Below are 15269 nucleotides of genomic sequence, written 5' to 3'. Positions count from 1 at the left end.
AATATGATAAATATAAAATAACAGTATTAGTTACCAAAATAAATTGAGATTTCATTGATACCGTGTCTTTTTCTAAACAATATATTGAGTTTTTTCAGCTAAAAGTGAGTTTAACTTTGGATTCATCTTCACTTTCACCTTTTTTTCTCTTGTTTTGTTAAACTGATAATTCCATTGTATACTCTAATTTTCTCGAGTCATACAGCTCATACTCATACAAAAAATATAAAAGCTGGTCACATTTAATAATTGTATCCATTTATAACAATCTTATCAACATATTTCCTCGTAGACCCCTACATTCAGAAATATATTACACAGAGTTTGTGGCATCAATGATCTAGGAAAACTATTTGCTACTGTATATATAGCGTGCAAATTTTTTTAAATAACCGAAAGAGAAAATAGATTCCTTCATTTAAAAAAAAAAATGAAAACAAGATCCCAGTATAGCTAAAGAATATTCTAAAGTAGAGAATTAAAAACTTATATCGAATTGTTGGTAACAATATCTACCTAAAAACATGTATCTAGAACAGATCAACTAAAATAATACTAAGATATAGGATGTGATTTAAGTTGTTAAAAAACATTTTACTTTTGTATTCAATTTTTTTTCAAATTCTTTAGAATATCTACTTAAAAAAGAATACGTCAAAAATAGATTTAGGTAGGCTATGCGAGTTATGTTTTTAAAGTTTCATCATTAGTGTGTGATACCAATCGTACTATCGTATCACTAGTGTGATTGATACTAATCGTACTATCGTAGTTTGTATTTGTATAAACAATAGTGATAAACAATGAATAATCGTAGTTTCTTACCTCGATAATCGTGGTTTGTCTTTGTAATCGTGGTTTCTATCGTTAGTTTATTGGGTTTTCAGAAAAACTTTTTTCTGTAATTGTGTTTTTGCATTGAGTGACTGAGTGAATGTGTTATTGTTGGGGACTGAACCATCATCGCTTTTTCAACGCTTCTTCTACTTTGTCTTTATTTCTTTCTTCCATGCAAAACCACAGTTACAATTACAAATATATATATATAGTTTATTTGTAATTGTGTTTTTCATAGGAAAAAATGAAAAATAAGAAAAAGCTCTGAAAAAGCGATGATGGTTCAGTATCCAACAACAACACATACACACACTCACTCAAAGTATATATATTGTGGTTTTAATCGAAATCAAAATACCACAAATTTTTATATTCAGAGTCAAATAAACTTATTTTACAAATAATGTTGATGCATTAATACTAAAAAATACGGTTAGGTCTAAAGATTACTAAGAGATTTTAAGTTAGGATTTTAAATACGGTTAGTTTTTAGTTAGGATTTTAAGCGTGTCATTCGTAGGATATTCCTTATTTAACATCACATATGATAAATGCAAAATTTACAATACGATAGGAAACAATATTATTTTTCATTTGTATTTTTTCTTCTTCTAATTTCATTGTAGACCTAAGTTTCTCCAGTCATACTCATACCAAAACTATAAAAGCTGGCCACATTTAATTGCATCCATTTATAACAATCTTATCAACATATTTCCTCGTAGACCCCTGGTTTCAAAATAGAGTGCAGAGATCTTGTGGCATATAGATGAATGATGATCTAGGAAAACTATAATGAGAAAATAAAGAGAAAACTATGAAAACAAGATTCCAACTACCGCAGTCTAAACAAAATAATATTCTAAATTTTAAGAGAACAAAAATAAACTAATTCTATCATACATCTGGCGTTTGATACAGTCTGTTTTAATAAATACTATATGACACGAATCGTTGGTAACAAACAACAGCTACATATTCGCATGATTCCTCGAACAGACAAATTAAAATAAAAGCATTTGTATGTTCTTATGATCTTATCAATTGTCAAAAGAAATAAATTTTTAATTTGTCTATTCTTATCAATTGTCAAAAGAAATAAAATAAACTAAAAGTTATTGTTATAATCTTTGTCACCTATGAATTATCTTTTCAATATATATTTATTATATTTTTTTGGAATAACAAAAAAAATTACTTTAACTATTGGTTAACTACAAACCAGTTTGACTCTATATTAATTACAAACTAGTGTGATTTTCTTTTAATTTTTTTTTTGCTACCTAAAAAGCTAAACTTAGTTTCAAAAGATTATATATTGATACACAGATTAGAAGAATCAAGATGAATTTAACAAAATCAACATACATTTGAATACTTACTAAAAAATGATGTAAAACACACAAAAATTAAATTGCAAAACAATAATTCAACACATTATGATTTTTTAACATTAACCTATTATACTTATTTCAATTAAAATGAAGCAAAACATTACAAATAATCGTGGTAGCAATCATTGTTTAATCAAAAATAATAATCGACAAAGGAATCACAATTGAAAAAATATGAAACAAATAATCGGAAAGCAAAAAATGGACAATGACGACTGAAGAAAGCAAAACGAACGAAGGAGAGGTCAATTATTAGATCAAACCATTGATACAATGGAAAAGAGAAAAATGAGAGATTATAAAATAGAAAATGGCCAAAGACAATCGAGGAAAGCGGAAATAAATTAGACGGAGCATAGGTAACTTAGTTGATCGAACCATCGACTGACCACCGACAGTTAAAAATCCATCGATAATCTAACCATCAATTAATCTTCATAGTTATAGAAAATTCAATATATACAAAACATCATCATGTCATAATTGTACTCAAAGCCGAATCATCGAATTCGTTGCAACAACCGTCGTCATTAATCACTACTATCGAGCCGAGTTATCAATTTGGTCATATAAGCAAGCAACGCACACAAAAGCCAAAATGTCTGAAAATTTTGCCGAAAGAAGCTCTCGAGACACATAGTGCAACTCAACAAGCCTATGTGCAAATGAATTCGATTTAAAATTAACCAATAGCACAATGAAAAATCTAGCATGATGAACAATCTAAAACAATGACCAATCAAGCCTTTTCCCCTAGCCTCTTTACCGTCCTCGAGCAAAACAAAACCCGAAAGTCAAAGCATAAAATGTCTCACTTTGCTACAAGAATACTTCATCGCAACGACTCCACCGAGCTTGAACAAATATAAAAGCATTTGTTTTCTTTTATCAAATTCTCAAAAAATATAAAACAATATTTTAGTCAAAAATAAATAAATAAAATCATTAACACCAAGCTAAATTACACACCTTATGAATTCTAGAATATATCAACTAAAATAAAGACATTTGTATTATCATATAAAATTCTCAAAAAATTAAAATAAAATAATAACATCAACAACAAACTAAATTATAGGATGTGATTAAAGTTGTTAATAGAGATTTTACTATTTTGATCTCTGTCACCTATAAATTATCTTTTATATATTTTGAAATTTTTGTAGTTACAAAAAATTACTTTAACCATTGAATAATTACAAATTAGTTTGACTCTTGTGTAATTACAAACTTATCTTACTCATGGATAAATACTATTTTTTAATACTCTTTTTAAAAAAATATTTTTTTTGTCAATGAAATCATCAAGTTAGTTTTAAAATTTTATCATATGTAAATATTTCAGCTATAGATATATAAAGGAAAAAGTAAGCCGATTTTGAAAAACATAAAAAATAGATAAGTTAGCAAGTGCAATAAAATGTTTGATGTTGTTTATGATTGTCGGTTATGTTATGGGTTTTAAAAAAGTGAAAACCGACTAAGGAATTACAACAAAAAGATATGAAACAAACGATCGAATATCAAAAAAACGGACAAAGACAACAGAAGAAGACGAATGGAAATTGAATGAAAGAAAGGTCAATTAGTGGATCAGACCATCGACTAACCACCGACAGTTATAATAGAAGTATTGATGCGAGATACCACTAATAACATAGCCGGCGAATCAAAGTAATATATGATCCACATCTAAGGTACGCTTAACCACCGATTTATCCTCTCAGAGATAGGTAAAATTTTTAATAAATAAACTATCTCAACCCTATCATATACGTATTCTAAGCTGAATCACCGACTTCATTACAACTAACCACCGCCACTAACCGATACTATCGGTTTATTGATTTATTTCCTTGAGCAAGCAACACATAATAACAACCAAAAATTCCAGAAGCATTGTCGAAAGAAGCTCCCAAAAATTATTGTGTAACCCACAAAGCCTCTGCGCAAATCAAGTCGATCCTTGTTAACTACCAGTATGATGAACAAACCAAACCTTTTCCTTCGAACCATTCCCCATCCTAAAGGAAAACAAAAGTAGAAAGAGAGAGCACGACCGTTAGAATACCTTATCACATCGACTCAACTATGCTTCAACAACACCAAAACCCTAGACAACCTACCAACTCCGGCAATTGCACCTTATATCTGGAACATATATTAATAATGAAACGTAGATAAAGTATATACGTTTTGAAATTATAGATAATCGAGTTTCTAAAACATATCAACTAAAATAAAGTCACTTGATTTCTTTTTTTAAGAATTAACATCAAGCTAAATTATAGGATGTGATTAAAGTTGTTAGAATAGATGTTGGAGAATTGTTTTGATATTCTATAATCTAGTAATTATCATTTTAATATATATTCATTTTAATATTTGAGGTTATAAAAAATTTAACTTTAAGCATTGGATAACTACAAATCAGTTTGTCTCTTAAGTAATTACAATCATGTCTCACTTTTGGATAAATACAATTTTTTTTTTAACTCATATCCTAATGGTAGCTTTAAAATTTTATCATATAAAAATATTGGAAGAAAAAAGACTGATTTTGGAAGAAAAAAAATTGCAAAATAAGCATTTATTTTTGTGATATTAACTGTTTCTAATTTCAGTTTAACTTTCTCTCTCACTTTTTATCATTATCAGTCTTTTTGGTGGAGAACATAAATATAACATGCAAATTTTATAAATAAACCATGTTTAAATTTTTTTTTTATCAACTATTTGACCACAACAGGCTGGTTCATTAGTTAAAATTCCTATATTCATAAGCACCGAGACTCGATCTCTGTGTGATAATGTCTTGTGCATTTATAACTTATCATTAGCCAGTGTACTAAGATCACTTCACTCATGTTCTAAAGTTTATAACGAGAAAATATATATATTTTTTTAATTCCGAGAAAAGATATGTTAGGAGGAAAGATATGTTAGGTGAATTAGATATAGTACATTATTGAATCACACGGTGGGATGTCATTTAGTCAAAATGCATTCACTATGCATCCACGAGTAACGAGATATCTTTACGAGTATGTTTTGATGTTTGCTGTTTCTAATTCCCTGCCAACCTTTTAAACACTGATTAATAAAGTTGTTTAGGCCACTAATGTTTTTTTTTTTTTTTTTCGGTAAAAGGTTAAGTTTTATATCAATTTTCGTTTGTGACAGAAAGTTACAGATAAATAAAGGTAGCACAGAAAGACCAAAAACTACAATGCAAAAAAAAAAAAAAACAGAACAACAATAAGGAAGAACACACAACAAAGCACGGTAAGATGAGACGAAAGAAACCACCATAGAGAAAGACAAATGCAGAGCACAACATGAACTCAAAATTGCCGCGAGCGTACGCAATCAAGGCAGTCTTCAAACCTAGTACCTACAACTTTCTCGATCAAAAAACGCTCGAAAACTGTGGTTAAAACCACAGACCGGAACCACCATTGATCAATCAAGTGACAACACTAGCGGCTTGGGAAATGCTCATCAGAATCCAATGCTGCTGCTAGCACGAGAGATGAATAAGCCGGCTCCATCTTACTCACAACATGAGACTCCCCTATACACTTCCCCTAGAGGAGACAAAAGCTAAAACAAAAATGGCCGAGCAAATCGTCTTTCATGGTTTCAATAACCATCTCTCATTAACTCCTCCCTACTTCGCCAAAGTCGCAGCATGAACAAGAAAACAACAAACAACAAACAGCTACACACAAGGCAACATAAACTGAGCCACCAACAAAGCCACATCAAAGCCTCAAACGGATCCGCTCTGAAACCTCCACAACACCACCGCCGCAGCCACTCTGAACAGCTACTGAGAGACTCCTCACCATGAAGCTCCGCACCAGAAAGTTGCCACCACGAAGAGCCGCAGGAGAGAGATAAAATCGATCCATCCAAACCGAAATCGCGCCGGGAAAACCCAAGCCGAAGGCTAAAAGAAGAAGATCTGATGTCGTCTTCAAGCTCTGTCACGTCCTCTTTCCCTGCCAACGACAACGCAAAAACAGATCTAAGATCTCTCTGCTTCGAACTCAGCACTTTGCCGCGAAAGAAGAAGAAGCAAAAGAGAAAAAAGAAACAGGGGAAGAAAATAGAAGGGAGACCGGCATCGGTGCTGTGGAAGCCACCGAACGCCGTTCACCGGTGGGTTCAATATTTTTTGGGGCGTCTAGAGCGAACACAATCGTAGAAAGAGAAGAGAGAGAAAGAAAGAGTCTTTGGCCACTAATGTTGTTGTATCATGATACCCACATTTGGCAATATCCGATTTATGTGGGATGTTGCATACGGTTTTCGTTTCAAATTATTAGAAAAGATTTGTGTTATCTGCTTGCTTGACTAACGAATCTTCACATCACACCAAACCAGCATAATTAGATTAGTAAGTTGGTTGGATATAATTTTTTGATATATATTTATATCTAACAATTATTTTGTTAATATTTGTTGTTAAGCATCTGATACATTTGTTAAAAAAATGTCACAAAATAAACTTACAACCAAAATAATAACCGTACACCACGAGCCAACAAATCAGCCTTCTAGTCAAACAGTAATTAGGAAGCCGTTGGGTACACCGTACACCATTTAACACATGAGAAGTTTGAGAATCTTAAGAAAGGGGATGTTATACGTGTACCAAGCTTGCCATGCAGCATACGTTACATTACATTCCGGAAAAATGTCAAAAAAATCACGAATTTTCAAATTGTGGCAAAAAAAATCATCAACTTCTAAAATATCATTTAAATCATTAAGTTTTATTGACTTTTCAAAAAAAATAGGTAACTTTCGTTGACTAAGCCATTTGAGGCACGACGTTAAATTTTCAATTAAACGGCGATGACGGAGTTAATTTCCGTCAGAATCTCTGTTATGTCAAAACAACATCGTTTTAATTAGAAGATTAAAACAAAAAAAAACTTTGGATCCAATGGGAATCGAACAGCCTACCTTTGAAGGCTCATTACCAGTTCTCTACCATTGAGCCAAAATAATATTTTGATAATAACAAACAGAGATCTATATATATATATATATATGTAAATATCGATTAAAAATAACAAAACTAAAAAATTGTTATATGTAATATATTTATAATATATATTATCATATCATTACACTTTATATATATATATATAATATAAAGAGTAAAAATTAAATATTTCACAAATACCAAATAAAAACTACAATCAATATGTTTTATTTGGTGTATATGTAAAAAAACCGTATTTAAAATTTATGCACTCCATCCCGATAAATAAGACATACTAATTTAAATATATGCACGCTATCAGTTATATATCTTACTTAGTATTTAATAAAAAAAAATATTTGTATAGCAAAGAAAAAAGTTATATTAACTTTTGGTAATGAGCCTTCAAAGGTAGCATGTTCGATTCCTGCTTGACCGCAAAACTTTTGTGTTTTAATCTTCTAATTAAAACGACGTCGTTTTGGCTTAATGGATGTTCTGACGGAAGTTAACTCCGTCATCACCGTTTAACTGAAAATTTAACGTCGTGCCCCAAATGGCTTAGTCAACAAAATATACCTATTTTTTAAAAAAGTCAACAAAAACTTGGTGATTTAAATGACATTTTAGAAGTTGATGATTTTTTTGGCCACAATTTGAAAGTTCGTGATTTTTTTTACATTTTTCCCCATTACATTCTTACTTTTGGTTTCGTATTTTGAGAGGTGTTTAATATCGAGATTAACCATTGTTTAGTATACACTTTTAATTGTTTCAAATTAATTAATCGTATGATATTAGGCAAATTAATTAAAATATGAACTTATGTATAATGTATCTGTATATATCTCAATCTACAATATAACAGATAAAATAACATGACATTAATTAAATCGATGTAATACCACATTTGGTCTAGTGTTAAATGGATCTTGGATAAATACATAATTCATATCCAAAAACAATCAGACAAAAGTTCTTTATCGGAAAGACAAAAAAAAACATCGTTGTCAAATAAAATTTTGCTAACACATACGGTGTGAATGGTTACAGCGGTTGGGGCGGACAAATCCATTTGCGGACTGAACCGCTTTTTATTTACCATGCAACAAATATAGTCCGTAGTGGTGCGGTCCAAATAAAGCAGAGACAAGACCGCAGCGGATCAACTGCAAACCGCTTTTGCATACAAATAGAGTTGGTCCGCAGCGGTCTGTAGTCCGCCTTAAAAATGGAGTGGTCCAGACCGCAAATGGATTTGGCCACTCTGACCGCAGTTACCATTCAAACCCATAATGATTGATAAGCGGAAAGCTTTTCCTCACCAGTTAGCCCTGGGCATTCGGGTTCCCGAACCTGATCGGGTTCGGGTTTTCAGGTTTTCGGGTTAAGACATATAGAACCCGTTCAGGTTTTTTGTACTTTCGGGTCGGGTTCGGGTATTACCCGTTTGAGTTCGGGTTATTCGGGTATACCCGAACTCAAACAAATCATGAACATAAAAAATAATTTTTTTTTTAATCATTTTATAAATTTCAGAGCACACGTATATATATAAATATTTAACATTTCACATTAGGACAAAAAAAACTAAAATGGCAAAATGGTTTAATATACACCCTTAAATGTCCAGGATACTGGATTTAATTCAGATTAGCTCGGGTTTTATTTCGGCCTTGGGATTCAGGTTTGGATAATATGCCCACGGCTACTCATCACTATGAGAAACAAAAATTGTAATTCTTTTTTTCCTTTTTTTTTGCCAGTCACTAGCCATATGTCGTAAAAGACTAGTAACTTCGAAGTCAAGCTTCTAAAGACTATAAGCAAATCGGCGACTGATGCTACAAGGGATCGGATATACGGTTATGTAGGAAATATTGAAAAATGATGTGTAAATTTCATCAAGTCTTGGAATTTCAGAACGAGCTATTTTGTATTTCGGTTAGAGGGATATAATATTTTCTGGCTAAAATTAGTGACATATATATAAAACCAATCACTAACTCATTTTTCTCTGAATGCATGTGTAATATTGAAAAAAAATCACAAATTTTCCTTGAATACATGAGTCAAATGCTATTTCAAATTTACAAATTATGCTACTTTTAAAGTAAAACAGGGTTTGTATAGTTCTTTTGTTAAACTTTTTTATTGGTTTAACTTTTGTTAAACTTTTATAAAACATGTTGTTAAACTTTTATAAAACATGAACAAACAGAGTGATCTCACTTTCTGTTTCAAAGCACATCAATAAATGGTGATAATGTTCACGTTGCAAATAAAATTTAAGATGGTAATTAATCATGCTTCTCTCGCATAGCATATCTCCCATAAGAAAATGTTTTTGCGTTTGCGAGCAAATAAAGGTGGTTGGGGGAAAAAAACAATGAAATAGTAGTTAAATAAAAAATAATTAAAGCAAGAAGACCAAAATGGTTTCGTGGTGTAGTTGGTTATCACGTCAGTCTAACACACTGAAGGTCTCCGGTTCAAACCCGGGCGAAGCCAATACTTTGGTGTTCTTCTTTTCATTTTGTGGGCCTTTATGCAAAGTGTAATGTACGTAGACCATGAATGGATCTGTTTTAGACTAGATGCTTCAAACATTTTTAAGCGACCCGTAAACAGATTTCGAGTTTTGCCTTAAAAGAAAAAAAATGGTAACCTCTTTGATGTAAAACTTCGAAGAACAATTTACTGTATCTGTAGTTTATATGTTCAAAATGGTTTCGTGATGTAGTTGGTTCTCACGTCAGCATAACACACTGAAGGTCTTGGTTCAAACCCGGGCGCAGCCATATATCTTTAGTTCATTATTATTAAGATAGGATCAATTTCTTGTTTTTTTTTTTTTTTTTTTTTTTTTTTTTTGTTGAAACACCAAGTTTAGATCAAGATAGACACAGTTCATATCAAAAGATGAATTTCATACAGAATTAACATTATACATTTGTTCAAATATTTAGCAGGATTAGATGTATAGAGTATCTGAAAAGAATTGTACAAACATCCAAATCTGAAACGTAAAAATAAATAATCAGAGATTGAATCCAATTTAAAAAGAAGAAAAAAACATGTCTCAGCTACTCACAAAATTATACAAAATTGCTTTGTGAGAAATTGAACTACTTCGAGTTGGTGTGGTTGACATCGTTGAGTCCCTGTGAGGAAGAAGAAGAAGACACAAAGCTCAAAAACAATGCAAACAAAAACACATTGTTTACAGGGACATGGTTTTCGAAACTTACTAGACGTTTAAATGATTTGTTGTTCATCGATCTTGCTTTCTCCAACGGCTTAGCTTGATCCAGAGCCTGAGACAACACGGTTTTGTTAACTATAGAACATATTCAAGAAACCGTTTTAATAAGCTGAAGAGAAAGGACAAAAGACAAATCGAGTTTTGTGTTTCACCTGAATCATAGACTCCACACGACGCCGCATTCTGGTATGCATAAATCCCTCTGAGAACTATGATATAACAACAAAACAAATTCATATTGGCAAAGAGACAGAGAGAGACTTGAGTTTTTAGTATTTTTAGTGCATATGAAAGAAAGATTAACCTTGACATGGTAACTAACATAAGCATGAAAGGTTGATAAATTCCAGACAGTACGATCAAGCTTTTTCCCTTCTACATGCCGAGGAAAAATGACTGTGATATATGGATAATGTCAAAGTAAGTTTCTCTCCGTTTTGTACTACCAATGCAAACTGAGATCACACAGAATAGTTTTTCGAGAGATCATACCAAAAGTAACAAAACCGGCATTAGCAGATAGTGTTTCTTTAGGAGCTCCCTCTAACTCCTGCGGTGCGGTTGGAGACCACGAACAAGAAGGAGCAGTATTAAGCGCAGCTGCACGCCTAGCCTCTACAAATTCCTATATTATAAAATCCAATCTTCTCAGTAAGAAACTACAGAAATCAAAACCTGTCTCAACATTTACTTTGATCATTTTTGTCACCTTTAGGAAAGAAGTCGCTAGAACAGTGTCGACAGAGTCTTTAAATCTCATAGGAAAAGCCACCGTGACTTTATCCGCCTGTGATGCACACTTAAGTTATCTATCCCTCTATATCCTTACTACGCATAAGAATGAACATCAATCGTTAAACATGAAACTCTTAACGAGTGGATATATACCTGAGGCACGAGGAAAAAAGTCTCGTTAGGTCTATGCATAATTGCTACAAGCCTATCCAGCTCAGGAGCAACTGTCCTTGAAGCTAAATGCTTAAAAATGATTTTTAACGGCGCACCCATCACCACTTCTCTAATGGAAGCTAACTTCGTTAATAACTCTGCCAAAACAAAAGATACAACATTCAATGAGAGAATAAAAACAGACTTCCAAATCGAAGCAAATCAAGTAATTTTATTGATTAGAGTAAGAGACTGGTTGAATAAAACCTTCATCCGGACGAACTTTGGAGAAATTGAGCTTAAGGGTAAGACTAAAACCATCTCTTGGAGGATCAAGAATTTGGAAACCAGTCCCGTAAGTAGTTTTAATAGCTTCTATAGCTCCTAAAGGAAGTCCATCAAAGGACATTGCTTCAGGTGGTGGGTTTGGTAACGAAACCGAAAGCAACAAGATATTTGGATTCTTCATTGTCACCTAACCAAACCAAATCCCCATTATATATATATATATATATATATATATATATCTCAGAATATTTAACAAAGAATCAATATGGATCTCACACAGGTCAAAAACAATAAAATTCACCTGAACATGGTAACGAACATCATCGAATTCAATCCATTGATAATCTAGCTCCACTGCTTTATCAAGACTGAACCACATAAAAACACAAAAAGTATTGAACTTTATCACCATTCTACAAAACCCAGTTCTTAGATTCCTTAGCCAAATCAAAAATCAAACAAATGGGTCTGATTGCTACAGAGTATCTAAAACTAAAACTACAAGAAAGATGAGAGATTTGAAGAATCGAAATGACTCACTTCTGAGCTCGCGTCAATAGCGTCTGAAGAAGAAACCTTGAATGCGATTGCAAAAGTATCATCGATCACCTTTCTCGCGAATTCCTCAAAAACAGTCGATTTTGAAATAAAAACCCTAGAGTCTGTGAAACTCTTTTTCTCACGGGATCTAAACAGAGAAGTGAGAGAAGAGAGAGAGCTCGTCGGAGATAAAAACAAACAAAGACGACCGACCGATCCCTGAGAGATTCTCTCTGGTCGCAACTTGAACGTTTCTTCGATAACTTTTTTGGAATTTTACTATCTGTTAATTTTTTTCAACTCAGACATATCAAACTACGCCGTTTTTTTGTGAAATTTAATGGCCCATAGGCCCAATTATATAACACCAGCCCAGTTCTTGATATATAAGTTCTTTCTTTTGAGCTTAAACATTCCAAAATATTGAATTTGAATGTTGTAAATATTCGTATGTTTTGTGTAAGCAGTGGCAAAATTAGGGTTTTGAAGATATTTTTTTTGACTGTTGTTTATACCTGGTTATGTTGGTTGTAGTGTGGCAAAGATTTGTTTTTTATATTAAGAACCTAATAAAATTAAATGCTAGTTTTTTTTTTAGAATATGCTTTAAATTGAACATAAACGACAAAAAATTAGTGGAGCAATATTTTTGTATTAAATAACTTGGAAAATGACCGTTTATGTGTGCTTTTAAAATTGAGAAATTGTAATTTGGATAAGATTACAAAAAATATAGCCCTTTTCAGATTTTTCTGTCGAAGATTTAATTAGAACATCAACATATACATTAGCTTTTCATCGATGAAAAGATAAGATATTTGATCTATAAGGTATATATATATCATATTTAAATTGACCAGTGGGACAAAGACAAATGCATATGCATGTGAAGTGTTTATTTTTATAAACAGGAAAGTAGACTAGCTAGTATAGTTTCTAAATGTAATTTAACGAACAATAAATGTTTATACGATCAATTTAGTTATTTTTAGTTTTTTAATGCCCTTAGCTTTTAAAATATTCCATTAAAATTATTATTTTATCTTTTGACGACAAATATGTTTTTTAGGTTAGATATGAAAGTTACATATCTATATAAAAAAAGATCGTTTTTTTATAGCTTTAAAATGTCTATTGAGCTTTGATCGTGGCCGGACGGATGTGAGAGGTGAAGGAGCCTCAAAAACAAAACTGGCTCACGTATCTATACGCACACATATACACATACGGTCATACTGCATCGACATATATATATATATGTATGTACATAAATATGCGAAGATATATATATATATATACATTTCTTAATCCTTTTATATATACGACATAGCAAAATGAGTAATGTTAGCAAGATAGGTCGTGGCATGGTCTTGGCAAAAGAGGAACCGCTAGTGACGTATCTTCGCCATTGCATAATGCATATATATAGATCTATAAGACCAAGCATGATTTTGTTGAAAGAAAAGAAAAACAGTCGTACGTACGTTATTTATGTAACTAGAAATTTTGGATTCAAGTACAGACTTGTGTACCGAAGACTCTTTAAAAATCGAATACTTTTATCATTAGAAACATGCCAATCATAATTGAAATCATTATAGAAATAAAACAAATTAAACCTGTATCCCTAATTAATTAATATCTAGATGGATTTTTCAACCATGAAGAAGTTTTTTTTCTTCTATGCTTATTATTTTTGTTTATAAATCGTGAAAGTTTTAGATCTTTGCTCAATTGTCAATACTCGAAATTAGCTTTTGAAAGTTAAAAGTATTTTGATTAAAAATAACTTTCCGAACCAAAGAGTGCCTGAACCCGCGGGAGAACTAATTAATTAACCTCTCTTGTACGACCACCAAAACTTATATATATATATATATATATATATATATATATGTTGCAGTACTTTTAGTTTCATTATAGTGATCATAGGCTAGACTACTAATGTAACCTGTGATAGATTAGATTACGTAGTAATTATACGAATTTCGACATTGACAATATAAACTTCGCAACAAGAATTCATTAACTAGTCCAGAGTAAATCGTATTCTTTTTGTTTGGTGTGAAACATATATATATATATATATACTGTATATACATATATATTTATTTACAAGCAAATTAGTTGATATAGTGTTAGATTCCAGAATAATGTAGTAACTGTTATGGTACAGTTAGTAATTAAGCACAATTTATTACTTATGAAGTTGTAAGACTTTTAAACGGTTCTAAATTTCTAATACACAATTATCGTTAAATACTAGATAATATCCCGCGCAAATGCATGGATTGTTGTATAATATAATATATTAATTAATTTAAATTTATTTGATAATCATATAAACAAAACTTAACAAATTAATTTAAATGTCATTAACATTTTTTACACTTTTATTTATTCAGATCATACAATATCAAAATATATAATTTATTTAAATATAATCGTACATACATTATACATATCTCTTAAAGTTATTTATTTTTTATTGTTCAACTTTGATAATAATTTTCATTAGTATTTTTAAGCATTTGAGGTGATAAAATATTATTAATAATAAAAACGAAATTTTACTATGTGATTTAAATATATAATTTAAGTTTGTATATAAACTAACACATAACCTAAAGTATTTAATAATTTAAAGCTAAACTATTTTGAAAGTAAAAAATACATATTTCCTATAAAATCCTATGAAGTGCATTCAAAGTTTTAAAATACCTTTTTTTAAGAAAATCTTTAATTATATTCCCCTGTGTTTAAGATATATTGCTAGGTTTAGTTATAATTTTTATTCTTGTAATAAAAAGCTAGATAGAAAATAATTTGTTTTTTATATAGAAAAATCTTTAAAGTACATATTTGAATTAAATTAAAAAATAATGAATTTTATATCATTATATGTTGAATCACAAACTGAATTTAATGATTATTATTCTAAAATAAATGTATTACAATTTTGTTGGATGTAAGTGAGAGTTAAGAAAAATTCTAAAATAAATGTATTACAATTTTGTTGGATGTAAGTGAGAGTTAAGAAAAATTGATTTGATAATTATAT

The 15269-nt window shown here is 30.9% G+C and overlaps 1 protein-coding gene, 1 long non-coding RNA gene and 1 other non-coding gene across 4 annotated transcripts; 1 reads left to right on the top strand and 2 right to left on the bottom strand.

Annotated features, from left to right (window-relative positions):
* Positions 1–5404: 5404 nt before the first annotated feature.
* Positions 5405–6595, bottom strand: LOC104777123 (uncharacterized). Its single transcript, XR_766220.2, has 2 exons — positions 6356–6595; positions 5405–6235 (listed from the first exon to the last, which is right to left on the bottom strand). It is a non-coding gene; the product is annotated as an uncharacterized LOC104777123 (long non-coding RNA).
* Positions 6596–9664: 3069 nt separating this feature from the next.
* Positions 9665–9738, top strand: TRNAV-AAC (transfer RNA valine (anticodon AAC)). Its single transcript has one exon. It is a non-coding gene; the product is annotated as a tRNA-Val (tRNA).
* A 402-nt stretch (positions 9739–10140) lies between these two features.
* Positions 10141–12500, bottom strand: LOC104777122 (actin-related protein 2/3 complex subunit 2A). Of its 2 annotated transcripts, XM_019243769.2 has the most exons (11): positions 12209–12492; positions 11970–12036; positions 11648–11855; positions 11381–11538; positions 11202–11279; positions 10985–11117; positions 10797–10888; positions 10645–10701; positions 10479–10544; positions 10322–10391; positions 10141–10246 (listed from the first exon to the last, which is right to left on the bottom strand). In XM_019243769.2, the coding sequence occupies exons 1-10, from the start codon at positions 12268–12270 to the stop codon at positions 10356–10358; spliced, it is 957 nt and encodes a 318-aa protein (XP_019099314.1). In that variant the 5' UTR covers positions 12271–12492; the 3' UTR covers positions 10141–10246; positions 10322–10355. The 2 variants fall into 2 exon arrangements, with proteins under 2 accessions (XP_019099314.1, XP_010499634.1); XM_010501332.3 differs by having other exon boundaries at positions 10141–10391; positions 12209–12500.
* Between the last annotated feature and the right edge of the window lie 2769 nt (positions 12501–15269).

This window comes from Camelina sativa, chromosome 3, assembly GCF_030686135.1.
Source record: "Camelina sativa cultivar CO46 ecotype springtype chromosome 3, ASM3068613v1".
In the NCBI taxonomy this organism is placed as follows: domain Eukaryota; kingdom Viridiplantae; phylum Streptophyta; class Magnoliopsida; order Brassicales; family Brassicaceae; genus Camelina; species Camelina sativa.
The sequence above is the reverse complement of the archived record's forward strand: the minus strand, read 5'-3'. Positions and strand labels throughout refer to the sequence as shown.

Coding starts and splice junctions, on each gene's coding strand:
- LOC104777122 (XM_010501332.3), bottom strand. CDS start 12,270: ATGATACTTTTGCAATCGCATTCAAGGTTTCTTCTTCAGACGCTATTG. Junction 10,889..10,984: donor TGCCGGTTTTGTTACTTTTG/GTATGATCTCTC, acceptor CATATATCACAG/TCATTTTTCCTCGGCATGTA. Junction 10,545..10,644: donor GTGTGGAGTCTATGATTCAG/GTGAAACACAAA, acceptor GTGTTGTCTCAG/GCTCTGGATCAAGCTAAGCC.